Source organism: Apiospora kogelbergensis, assembly GCF_038363985.1.
Source record: "Apiospora kogelbergensis strain CBS 113332 chromosome Unknown utg000003l_segment0_segment0, whole genome shotgun sequence".
Lineage (NCBI taxonomy): Eukaryota > Fungi > Ascomycota > Sordariomycetes > Amphisphaeriales > Apiosporaceae > Apiospora > Apiospora kogelbergensis.
The window spans coordinates 4383784-4396712 of record NW_027117420.1 but is presented as its reverse complement, the minus strand read 5'-3'; the positions used below and the strand labels follow the sequence as shown (position 1 = coordinate 4396712).

Below are 12929 nucleotides of genomic sequence, written 5' to 3'. Positions count from 1 at the left end.
CTTGTACCTTCCAATTACGATCTTGGGCACAGAGGCTGGCGAAGACCCCTATTCCACGTAATAGCTTTCATTGGAATTTCCCGAGTTTATTACTGAACCAAATTCAATACTTTGACAGACAGAAGACTGAGTGGTTGATTAAAAAAAGAGCTGGAGACTGCGACCTGAACCACCGTGATACCTGCAGCGGTGTTGACGGGACCGCTTTCTCAACCCAGGGACAATAGACACTAAAGAAATGACAAATGATCCGACAAAACATATGGTATACCGCATTTCTCGGAAAACTCGTTCCTGAATCTCCGAACTCCTAACAGACGTGTCTGTTCCTTCCCCAATCTCATGATCGAGGCTGATGACTACTTGCTTCCGCTATTTCTTGGCGGCAGCCTCCTTCTCCGCCTTCTCCTCCTCGGCCGCCCTCTCGGCATCGCGGGCGAGCTGCTCCTCGAGCTTCTTCATGCGCTCCTCCACACGGGTGCGCTTTTGCTGCTCGGCCTTGCGCCTGCCCTCGGCGCGGCGGTGGGCCATGATGTGCGGCAAGGTGCGGATGACGTGCCACAGGCCCCGGAAGCCGGCGGCGAAGTGGCTGAAGGCCTCCTTGAAGTGCGTCTTGGTCTCGGTGTAGTTGGACCGCGCCTCGGTCGCGTGCTTCTTGGCCAGATAGGCCCGCTCCGCCTTCTGGGCCTGCGCGTACTGATCCGAGGCCTGCTGGCGCGTCTCCATCAGCGCCGTGATGGTCGCGGAACGGTGGCGCTCGTGCTTGCTGGCCTTCTTGCTCTTCTCGCCCTCCTCGTCGCTGTCGTCGCCATCTGCGCCCTTCTTTCCCTTGCCTTTCTTGTTCTTCTTGCTCTTCTTGTTATTGCTGGCTTCGCCGGCTTCGAGGTCGACGTCCTCCTCCTCTTCCTTCTTCTTTCCCCAGGCCATGGTTGTAAGTAAAAGTTTGCTGTGGGAGTCGTATATGTTTAAGAGAGTGACAATGGGTGGATGTTTGTATGTTGTATATGAGCTTGAGAGTAGCTCAAACTAGGGGTATGACGAGCACGCGAAAGGCGTGGGTATCTTGCTGGTCGTAAAGTGAAATGAAAACGAGTGTATGAAAGCAAGTAAGAGCTGCTCTGGCAACGAACGTTTAGATCTTGGCGTCAAGTCTGAATGCTCAACCTGGTATGGCCACGAGCAGTAAGGAAAGGAAAGTGGGACAAAAGATTGCAGAATGTCAAACTAGAGGAATCCAAAATGCACCTGAACAGGGTTCTGGATCCCCTGATATACGGGTTCGGGGAAGAGGAAACAACCATGATGCGACCCTTATGCGCATTTTCGTAATATAGCACTGAGACACGATAGATTTGCATGTGTTTCCCTTTAAATCGAGGCATTGGATCTAAGGTGCTAGTGCAGGGGCCGTTTTCCTAGCTGATAATAGTGCATTGAGTGTCGGGGGAAGAGTCGACTAAGAAGCTCAGACATCATGCTGGCATAGGGGACTCAACCCGAAACGGACCAGTGCCCATAATATGCCATAGTGCGAGAATCGCATTGGAAAATACGCTGAGGATGCATGTCCGTCTTCTTCCACGCTGCGGCTATCCTCCTTATCGTCAATCCCGGGACACCATGTGGCCGGCGGCGAGGCCGGGTGGGTGGGCGTGCGTTTCTCCCAATTGATTCAAACAAATGACAGCTCCTAGCGTCGGTCTCTCACGACGATTCCTATTGTCACAGGTCGGTCAATCGAAAATGGTACGATGATTGGGGATTGTTCGCACTATAGGTGAACGGCGGAATTTGCACCTGGAACAAGCTATCAGGCTCACATATATGAAATTCCTTCCTCCGAATTCCGCCGGGCAAGACAATTGAGAGGAATTGAAGAAGTAAGTAACGCGAGAGGTAATTAATTACTGCGCTTAAGAAACCTAGGAGTTAGGTCTTGTCTAGTTCGTGTTCTGGGAGCCTTTGGAATCCATGGCTGTTGCTCTTGATGGCGGAAGTGGGCGGGAATGAACCGAAGTGGGGGCCGAAAGATGACCGGCGATATGTCAACCCAGATGGTAAGGACAGGACCAGGGTGAGATCAAACATCAAGTGGCTGCTAATCGCACGTACGAACATCAAGATACAAAGAGCAGTGAGGGCGCATGTCCCAATCAGTACTCGTGATGGCGATATTTTGATCCTGTCGCAGGCGATATTGTGCCGCGGCACCCCCACATGTGCGTATGTCGTCTATGTATGTGACATATGCAGGGGCGAGGCACATTATCCCACTGTGGGGGCTCGGCTATAATTGAAGGACAAGAAAATTTCGCAGTATCCTTTTGCATTTTCCCTTCCCTCTTCTTTTGAGGACATAAACCTTTGATATCGATCCTGTAAAGCAACCCCCAAACTCATCGTTGCTCTGGGCCGTGTTATCCTTCTTCGCCAAGATGCCGAAGGTTTTTGTGTAAGTCGGCGCCCCCGCTCCCATACATGCCCCTAACACTAGTTTAGTATGGGCGGAACGGGCCACATCGGCGGCGCTGTCCTAGATCTGCTGGTCCGGTCGCATCCGGATTTGGAAGTATCGGTGTTGGTCCGGGACCAATTAAAGACAGACAAGGTCAAGTCCAAGTACCCGCAGGTGCAGTGCGAGGTCGGGGATTTCACCTCCTTGGACCTGATTGAAACCACGTGCCGAGCCACTGATATTGTCATCAACGCGGGCCCGGACATCACCCATGACAAGGCGTTCGAGGCGGCACTTCGGGGGGCTGCAGGAGGGCCGCGAGGGTGGCGATAAGAAGAAGCCCTATTTCATACATACGTCGGGTGCCTACTTGATTTGTGACCTGCGGCAGCCCGGTGGGGTCAAGGAGGACAAGGTATGGGATGACATTGAGGACAATGAGCAGTTGGTATCCATGCCAGATAAGGCTGTGCATCGAGCCACGGATAAGGTACGTCTGAGACCTTCAACCGGTCGACAGGGAAAAACTCTGCACGCATTCTAACTTGTCCTCTCTTCCGTGAAGATAGTTCTTTCGGCCTCGCCCCAGGTCAATGTGGCCATCGTCTCACCGGGCGGCGTCACAGGCATCAGTCCGTCGGTCGCACACCCTCTTCCGATCACAACGCCGGCACTGTTCCAATGTGTACGGGTCTTCGACTCTACCTTCGTGATTGGCCAGGGCGAGAACGCGGTGGCCATGATCCACGTGCACGACCTGGCTCGCATGTACATGGTCCTAGTCAACGACGCACTCGCTACCCTCACCGGCAGCAAGAAATCCGCCGTCAGCCCGAGCGAGCCCCCTTTCCCGCTCTGGGGCGAAAGGGCGTACTACTTCGGATCGGCGGTGGACTCGCTGTACCGGCGCGACTGGATGGAGGGGTTGGCGCCGCTACTGGTGAAGCATGGCGTCGTGAGCAGCAGTGAGGTCAAGTCGGTGTCCACCGCCGAGGTCGCGCGACGGGTGCTGTTCGGGGACGACTACGACCCCGATGCGCCCCCGCCGCCGCTCGACAGCTGGGCCACCCATATCGCCAACGGGTTTGGGGCCAACATCCGTGCCCGAGCGTCCAAGATGCGGAAGCTGGGTTGGGAGCCCGAGTATGTCTCCTTCGCGGATGGCATGGACAAGATCATCACATCATACTTGGAATTGGAAAAAGAGGGCATGAACAGTAGCGAGACGACGGGCGCGAACTCCAAATGAAGGGACAAAGGGCTAACGAATACCCTGAATGCCAAGATAGAACTATCGGCAACAGGTATGTAATATCCAGTGTTAGCAAATGATAGCCATACTTGATCAGTTTGCTTGACTAAAGGTAACCACAAGTCAGCATGCAAATCATGCAGTTTCCGACATTTCCATAAGCACTATCTGCCATGAGCTAAGTGAGTCCGACATTGTCAAGGGTTGCAATTAACCTTGCCAGCAAAGCAAAGTTAGATCACGATCCACGAATCTGCGACATCATCGGGGCCTGAAAACATACGTCAGATAGTGCACGAATTTGTCGTCGTATGTTTTAACAGGAGGCATATTGTCGTTTAACGCTGCATATATTGATCAGGCTCTCAGAAACATAAGGTTCCGTGAAAAGTAAGCATACGAAAGCTGCACGCGACTAAAGATAGTGATTATCTACCCTAAGGTGGATGTCAACGCCCCGAGCCCATTGAATAACGAGTACCTACATAAACATACAGCGCACCGAGCCACGCACGAATGAACGGGTACATTGGAGTGACTGGAGAAGTAGCGGGACATCGACAATAAGACTCGCGTTCAGTGAACCGTCCTTGCGATCAAGGCTGGAGAGATCCGGCTGCATGACGAATTCATGTCTGGACGAGTCGACACCTGCACGATTGGGGATTGACTGAAGAAGTCGTATTATCAACAATCTCGCTTACTGACGTGGCCGATTCTGAAAGGAGGTACGGTACCTGAATGACGGGAGTCTTGTAACATTGGGAGTGTGCCACAATTGTACACATGGGCAAGATTTGCGAAGTAAAACTGAGAGTATTGCGCGTCACCTTGAAGTCAATCGCCCATATGTCGGATATTCATTGCCGGAATCAGGCTGAGGGAGTGCTAGCTGGAGCGTGATCTGAAAGAATGATGTCGTTGTTTTCCATTCAGCCGCAATGTCGGACATTGCCGCTGCAAAAGCGAGAGTCGGCTCTGCGGGGTGGTGGTTTGGTCGTCGCGCACTGCCACCCAGCCGCAATTAATCCTGGCTCGTCGCTAGAAACGGGGAGCCAAAACAACAGAAACAGGGATGCATGCTTGTCGCACACGAACTGTTGTCCCGTTCTGCCCGTTTCCAAAATCTGCCTTGGCGGTGGAGAGTCGGAGAGTAGGGCTGAATCCACTTGAAGCTTGTCGAATGGAATGTTAATGACGATTTGCCACAACACCATGAAGGTGATAATGCAACAATGGCAATCTGCACACGATAAATGCCCTGGCGTTCGATGAAGAGAGCTTACTCTACATTGCGGTAAAGAAGCGCGGGCTGCCTCCAAGGCAGGATCGGGAGGCGGCGCAGTAAATAGTGGAAAAGAAATAAAAGTGCTGACAGCATATATTTTGGGGGCCGTTTGCTTGCAGAAGCAGTAAGAAGATAGACATGCCACCAGAGGCTCCCTCCTCCTTCGACTGCGGCAATCTGCTTGCCTCTTACTACACACGCACAGTGGAGGAGGCGCAAGAGAATCAGGAACCGGAGTCGATCATGTGAGACATGCGGAGAGAAGCGAGCAGAGGAGGGAGCGAACAACACATGCAATCAATTGCGCCATATTGCATTGCTGCTCGGAGGCGACGACGTGGGGGAGGTCTGCCGACAGGCTGACGCGGCACTTTTTCCGATCAATATCGAAAAAGGCGAATGAATTGATGTGTTGTCGGCCTGAGATTGGCGGTGTTGGTAGGGCTTTGCTTTCTAGAACCTCCAAGTGATGACGTTGTTTGTAACAGGCAACTGAATAGCTGGAATGGACTTGTCACGTAGGACTTGGAGGATCCCGCACACGCAACTTGACATCGGGACATTACGGACATAGGCTGGTTAGCTGCACGCGCAATATGGGCAAGACACAGAATAGGGGTCGTCGAAAACGCGGCTAATCGACGCAGAATGTGTTTCAGTCAGGATATGTAGAAGAGTCATTTTTCCACTTCAGCTGGAAAGGACCACGGCGAACGCACAAGCGCTGCGTGCGCGGACATGGGAAGGCCGCCGGGCCTGTCGGGGATTGGTTGGATTGGAAAATTGACCAGCAAAAGCAGGCAGACGCCAGGCAACCGTGGGCAGCACCCCACTAGCACTTTTCCACTGCATCAGTGGAATTGACCGATGAGCTATTGGATTATTTCTGCAAACCCAAGCAGGTTTCGCGTGGATACTAACTGGACTCGAGCTATGCACGCATGACGGGAGAGCTATGTCTCGCATATCTCGAGTCGGGAACAATTGTAGGCAATCTGAGTGAACCAGAAACCCTGGAAGCTCGGAAGTGTCATCTGTGATTTTGTGGCAGTGTCCTTGCAGCTGAACGGATAATCCACCCTACTAACTCTACTATTGCGCGGGCCGGTGTTGAGTTGTGGCGGGGGCACCTGGCACCCGTTCAGCGAGTAGTCTGCACTGCCGCATGACGATAAGCTTGCAACTTGGGTGGACGAGGTGAGTGGTGAGCAGCGAGGGTAAGCACTGGCAACTGGCTCTCTCCCCTGCGTCTGGCGACGGGAAGGGAGGAGCTTGGGTCGACCACCATCGGCCAGTGAATAATGGGTGGTGTATGCGCATCATTTTGTCCCAGATTTCCGTGACCTCCCGGCACCCTACTGCACCAGCTAATGACTGCAGTAGCCTCAATTGATACGGAGGAGGAGGCCAATGATGACTCAAGTGAACGCTCATTCGGCAAGAGAACTCAATCGCATCGCTTGTAGCTGTGCAACAGACCTGCGGAAGATCAACTATTCCTCGGCAGAATCGTGCCATGATCAGCATCAGGGGAATCTTGATGAAACATCCAAACACTCAATCCAGTTTCTATTTTTGCGACGTTTACTGGACCCTGTGTCCATCTGTTTGACTCGATGGTTCGCGCATCAATGCGACGTCAGTTACCCGCGCGCTGGGAACCGCGGGGGAGGTCAAAAATGAGGTGCACGGGCTGCCTCTTCAACGGCCATCCCATCTGTTTCGCATCAACCAACAGTGGAGGAACAGACTGGACCTCAAGCGCGAGCGTTGCTTTGTCGCCGGGCTCCCTCCTGTCAGCATTTGACCCTGCTGTTTGGGAACAAAAACCCGCTTGGGAAGCTTGCATGGGGTAAAGGAGGCTTGGTGTATGTAAACGGCCATCAACGATAAGTAAGCACCCCATGAGGTCTAAGCCCCTGGAGCTGAACCTCCCCATTGGCCGTCCCCAAAGGCCTCCCTGGCTGGCCTCTATCCACGCTTGTCCCTTTCGATGCACCTGCCTCTGTCCGGGGTGAATCATCCCAATCATGAGCCCCCCTCGGGGGCCGGACTTGTTCTAGCGCATATATGGCTGCTGCCGTAGTTCTGGAGGGGTGCGATGGGGAGGCTAGCAAGGGGATGCTTGCAGGGCAGGCAGGCAGCGGATTTCTGACGGTTCAACAAGCCACACTGACTGGCACCACACACCCCACCACCACCAGGTACGTCTCTTTGTACTAGTGATTGCATCGCATCGCAAGAAAAAAGTCCTGGGCCAAGCTCCCGTCGAGATTCCACGGCCTATCCACATATAAGGCCTGGTCCCGCCCCGAGATCTTCTTCATGTTGTCTCGGAATCACCTCGTCTAGTATCTTCCCATACCACCATATCCCGACTATACACTTACATACCAGACTCCTCCATCTCAAGCTAGGCCAGGCACCCAACTTCCCCTTCCAGGCCTCTACTATAAATTCCGTCCATCCCGCCTTCACCCCACCACGACATCTTCTTCTCCGATGTCATGCATCGATTGAATCCCAGTGAACACCAACAAAAACACTCCATCGTATCAGACTCAGTCGATTGACGATATAGCCGTGGCTTCTTCACTACCCAGAGTCACCATTAACAACACTTTGACCAACTCAAAGCACCACAACAGCCGCGACACCCACACATCCGTCGAGTATCAACCCCGAAGCTCGACACAACTCGCACCTCCGCATAGCCATACATCTCGCGGTCACAAGTCACGACTTGCACCTGTAGTTGTCCAACCAGATCTTCCACAGGATCGGCGACCTTCTTGCCGAACCAACGACACAATGTGTGAGAAGCACTACTACTACTCCCAGAGGGGCAGCAAGCTCCCGACAGAGAACGATGTCAAGTTCTGTGTCAACGCCCACCACAACCGACCTTGCCGACAGGCTGTAGAATTCCACCACAACCAGGACGAGAGACGGGGAGCCAACACATTCCCGCCTTCACCACCACTTTCCGACATTGGCGCCATGTACTCTGGCAGCGACGGGGAACGCACACGCAAGAGACGCTCAAGCTCATACTATGCTTCTGCCAACGGTCATGGCATCGAGATCAGCCGCCAACCCTCGACACGACAGCGACGCCAGAGCGTAGTGATCGAGAAGCCTTACCGACCCGTCACTCCACCCACCATGTACTACGGCTCCTCGCCCTCGCGCGAGTATTCCTCTTCCCCCGACGGGGTGTACACATCGAGATCAGCGATACCCGCACACCACACCACACCACCAGCTATCACCACAGCTCCAAATCGAGCCGGGCCGGCACGGTCGGCAGCAACGGGTCGACAGAGGAGGAGCGCATCCGGAAGCTCGAGCGTGAAGTAGCCAAGACCCAGGAGGCACTGCGCCGCCAGCAGCTGCAGTCCAAGATTGAGCGCCAAAACGAGGCCATCAAGAACCGGCCGGCTGTGCCCCAGGCGCCGCCCGCCCCCAGAGCTTACCGCCGGGGGTCTGTGTCTATCGCGCAGCCCGTCGACCAGCTCACCGACGCGATGAAGCACGTGCGCATCAGCAGCCAGTCAACGGAGCAGTTGGACCGTGAGCGCCGGCGGCGGGAGCGACGAGCGCAGGAAGAGCTGAAGGAGCGCGAGGAAGCGGCTCAAAATCAGCGCCTCCGCGCCCGCATGGAACGGAGAGGCTCCACGGCGGTGTATGAAGACCAGAGATACGGAAGATACTAAAGTATCGTATTTGGAATTGGGAATATATCAAAAGGCGTTTCACATTGGTTTTTAGGGATACCCGGCAACATTGGAATTGGCATGGAATTTTTAGCATTTGTCGCTATATTTTACGTTTTGGTTTTTCTATTTTTCCTTTTTTGACTTCAAAATCGTATTGGGTAGCTTATACAACATTTCGCAAGTCACATCCTTTGTCTTCCTATCATCGTGACGACATGCGCATCGCACAAGCTCCGTAGTCGAATGTGGTTGACTTCGGTCCTGGTCGCATTCCCAGTGAGCAACCTACGGTCCTTCTGAGAAAGGAACCTGGATTCCTCCTTCCACACTCCGAATGGACATCTCTCGGGATCGTCCTATGTTGGATGCGCATTGCTGTCGCGATACGAAGGTCACCCACTAACGGGCCCTCTCCATTCCGTGTAAGTGGAAGTGGGACGATCTCTAGTGCGTGCACCGCCAAGTGCGAATGTCGCGACGTGACTCACTCGGGAAACCCTGCCAGAACCCTGCGAGAACTTGCTGCCCCTCATCGCGCGCCATGCAGTGCGCAAGTCAAATTCCTTCGATTGTCTTGTCTCTGCCAAAAAGGAGTCAATCAGTCAATCAAACCCCCGCAATCCTTCGGGAGAGCGAGAACTCCTGATTGGCGAGCCACTATGTAACCATCTTCTTGGTCTTTCGCTGCCTGCTCAGTGGTCAGCCAACGAGCCAGGCTCCCATTTTTTTCTTTTCTTCTTCTGGTTCGTCTGGCACTTCGCTCGCCGAGACCCGGAGACGGGAGTCGATCCAGCTCGACAGGGTATGTAAACTCGGTGCGCTAAAGAGGTCATGCAAGCAAAGAAGCAATCAGTTTGGTCAATTAGGCAAACATGTTCAACAGCAATCCAGATAAACCCCTCCCCCGCCGTGAAGCTTCAATCGACCGTCTCTATTCGCACGCCCCTCACCTTCGTCGCATTGCGGGGCACACTCGTCCTAGACAGCCAGCTCGACAGGGATGGTCCCAACCATTTTTTCTAGGTAACAGTCATTCGGCACTCGAGAAACAGAGCACGGGATTCTTTCTGAACCATGATGCGCTGAACTACGCATATTTCGTGGCAAATGTGGAGGTGATGCGGTCCCCATCTGGACGGAATGACGGACGGGATGACTGCAGACGGTCCCGAGCTTTCTGGGCCCTTGGACAGGATGGAAGGGGAAAAACCTAATTAGCCCATGTAGCCCAAGTCCTAGACTGGGATATCCTGTTCACTATCTAGGCGACAGCGATTCAAAGTGACGAGCCAATCACATCAAGGCCCGCCTGGGAGAGATATTAGGTTCGGGTACTCCGTATTAGACATCGTTGCCGGGGCACATGCAGATCATTGACACACAGTTCACAGTTATTACGCGTAATAGGTAATAGTTAGCACCCATGAATACCTCGACTGCCTAGATTTTGTCCATTATTGGTAAGATGGTGGTATGAAAGACATTGGAGATGACCTACTTGTATTGGCAGCTGCTGGCTGTTGCAGTCGACCTTATTTGCTCTTTATCTTTCGGTTCATTCCAGCTGCCCAGCCTACGGGAATAGGAACCGTATGGATTAAACTATTTAACTCTACGCGCATGAATATAAACTATTATACACAATAACTTTAGAACCGCAGTCACCGCCCCGCGACAGTTTATTGGAGACGCTGATAGTCTCCATGGATTGGGACTTGGTAGTTGGTAATGGGTTGGAGGTGTTGATGTGGTTTTGGGGTGATAATTTGAGGGGAGACAGATGGCACGACAAGGGATAGGCCCCATGTCAGTCTATATGTACGTACTTGCAAAAAGCAGGCAAGCATTGATAGAACCCCACAACGCCATCAACGCACCATACAGAACCCAGAAGGCTATGCAGCATGATAGGAAACCGCGGAGGAGACTACATATCACTACTTGAAGCTCGTCATCCATGCCGGCCTCCAGGATGGGCCTCCATCGGTCCCAGCTGGCGAGGCAGAATGCTACGACCGATAGCACGGCATTGCAGACCAGGATACATACCAACCCTAGGACCAGGCCGATAGATCGAACGAGCCGAGGCCCTCGTACCTTCAATCCCCACCACAGAGCGCGGAAGAATGACTGGCAACAATGTCTTGCGAATGCCGGGAATGGCATGATACGATACAGATCGCGAAGCATCACATACTTATCTTTGGTCCAATTCGCCCAACTTATAAAGGCGTGTTTGACCCAATAGTTCCAGCTGTGAGACATGGCGCGATCGTGCGCTATGATCTGCTTGCGGACAATAGGCCAGTCCCACGGCTGGCGTTCCGGACGGGCCTGTGTGTAATCAAGCTGCGACGTTGCCCACTGCTTTTGGTAGTCACGGTTTTCCTCAATCATATTTTCTCTCCCTGGTTCACCCTGCGGTGCCTTGGGCGTTGGCCTAGAAGACCCCATGGGTCGACCAAATCCTCCATTTCTGAAATTAACAGGGTCCTTCGACATTGCTGCTTTTCGAAGCTTTACTTGGCAGGTCGTCGGCGTGGTCTCTGGTTCGACGAGACGGGTTCATCTACGTCAATATATACAACGGCCCGAAAATTAAATAATGGAGTTGATGATAAAACAAAGATGCTTTTTGTGATCTAAATGCCGCTTCTGTTACTTGAAACTATCAGGAGACAAAGAACGTCGGCTCGTAGCAGCAATAAATCCCCTGAGACCTCTAATTACCCATTTGTGTGTGGGACAACTATTTAACCAAATCGTCTGTATTCCATCGAAGCTGTGGAGTATAGTCGCCGATAGGGTGACACTTTGGTTTAATATTGTAGGCGCAGGTAGGGGTTGATGACCACCGGCTCAGCCTGCATCGCTCTTAAATGTTTCCCTTTGGATCTTCTTCTTTTAGTTCTCAAGAAACATTCTGTTCGTTCGATGCTACCTTAGTTAGCGTTGACTAGAAGAGCTGGATGGTCTTCCTAATCTCGGGCTGAGACCTGCCCTTCTTCACTGCAGCGAGAACAACTCTGATTCTTTTTGGGCAAGCCTCTAGGTCAGCTCTTGTCTTTCAAGAAGATTGGGAATCGCCCAGGATTATAAGATATGTCAGATCCGAGGCCTGACGATAGAGGTTTCACTGTCTTAGTTCCCGCAGGTTGATGTCAGGTAACCGCTTCTCGAGGATCGACTTAAACGTGTGGCGGCCATACCCAAACTCACATCCGCTCTTGAAATGCCTTCCTAGCAAGGCGGTCCGAAACCCCTGACCTGATCAATGCACCACTGAAGAGTCTTTATGTCCTGTCGTGTGCCGGACACAAAGGCATGGTGCACACACAAAGATGATACATTCTCTCCATAGTGAAAGAGCTACATCCGTCAAGTAAGAAACGCTACATCGATTGATCTGTTATTCAATTTGATAAAATACCTATACAAGTCTCATTATCGCCTTCTAACCCATGTATCCAGCTGCCTTATCGCCTCACCCCTCACCTCCTGCTCCTTGTTTCCAGACGCGTCCCATATCTATAGCTCTGGGTTACGAGGCTCCCAAGTGATAGAGTTAACTTGGGACGGAGATCTCCTCCTTTCCCAACTTTCCATGGGCTCGTAGGGAATTGTGCTTTGCAAGATTCTCCGCGAGTACAATAGCTGCGGAAACTCGGCATTGTCGCTCGGTGGTTCTGGCCATCTTATATAGAAGTGGCCGTGAAGATTCATGTAGTCTCTATCCATCCCAAGGAATACCATAATATGAGGGTCAGCCTTCTCGGTCTTGCCTGTGAGCTTGTGGGTAGTCGGATGCCTTGTATTAGCCAAGAAGTGGATATCCATACTACAGACGTTATTAGCTCTTCAATGAACATCGCACTGTCTTGACTTGGGCTGTCACTTACCGTATCCAAACATGTTTAATGCCCTTTTGCAACTTCTTCACCTCTCGAATAACAAATCTTTCCGTCTCTCTTAAGTAGAGCTCCGGGTCATATGCTGGCGCCTTGTTCCAAAGACGATCGACATTTTCCTTTGACATCCAGTGCACCTATACCCCAGGATTAGCTTCAACTCCTTAAATCGGTTGAACTTATGGTAGGGCTACTTACAGTTGGTTCTAGGGCAGTTCCCTGTCCCACATCCCTAGAGCTTTCATAGAGTTGGTACTGTCTCGTTCGTAGTGGCCTCCCTGGAGGGAGCCTTTGGTTTGCCTCCCAT

General features: G+C 52.4%; 3 protein-coding genes across 3 annotated transcripts; 2 read left to right on the top strand and 1 right to left on the bottom strand.

Moving 5' to 3' along the window:
* Window positions 1–372: 372 nt before the first annotated feature.
* Window positions 373–927, bottom strand: PG998_006167 (uncharacterized protein; the record flags this gene model as incomplete). Its single annotated transcript, XM_066872985.1, has 1 exon — window positions 373–927. The coding sequence occupies one exon, from the start codon at window positions 925–927 to the stop codon at window positions 373–375; it is 555 nt and encodes a 184-aa protein (XP_066733082.1).
* Window positions 928–2435: 1508 nt separating this feature from the next.
* Window positions 2436–3704, top strand: PG998_006166 (uncharacterized protein; the record flags this gene model as incomplete). Its single annotated transcript, XM_066872984.1, has 4 exons — window positions 2436–2452; window positions 2500–2679; window positions 2735–2945; window positions 3021–3704. The coding sequence occupies 4 exons, from the start codon at window positions 2436–2438 to the stop codon at window positions 3702–3704; spliced, it is 1092 nt and encodes a 363-aa protein (XP_066733081.1).
* A 4102-nt stretch (window positions 3705–7806) lies between these two features.
* On the top strand, window positions 7807–8711 carry PG998_006165 (uncharacterized protein; the record flags this gene model as incomplete). Its single annotated transcript, XM_066872983.1, has 2 exons — window positions 7807–8189; window positions 8261–8711. The coding sequence occupies 2 exons, from the start codon at window positions 7807–7809 to the stop codon at window positions 8709–8711; spliced, it is 834 nt and encodes a 277-aa protein (XP_066733080.1).
* Between the last annotated feature and the right edge of the window lie 4218 nt (window positions 8712–12929).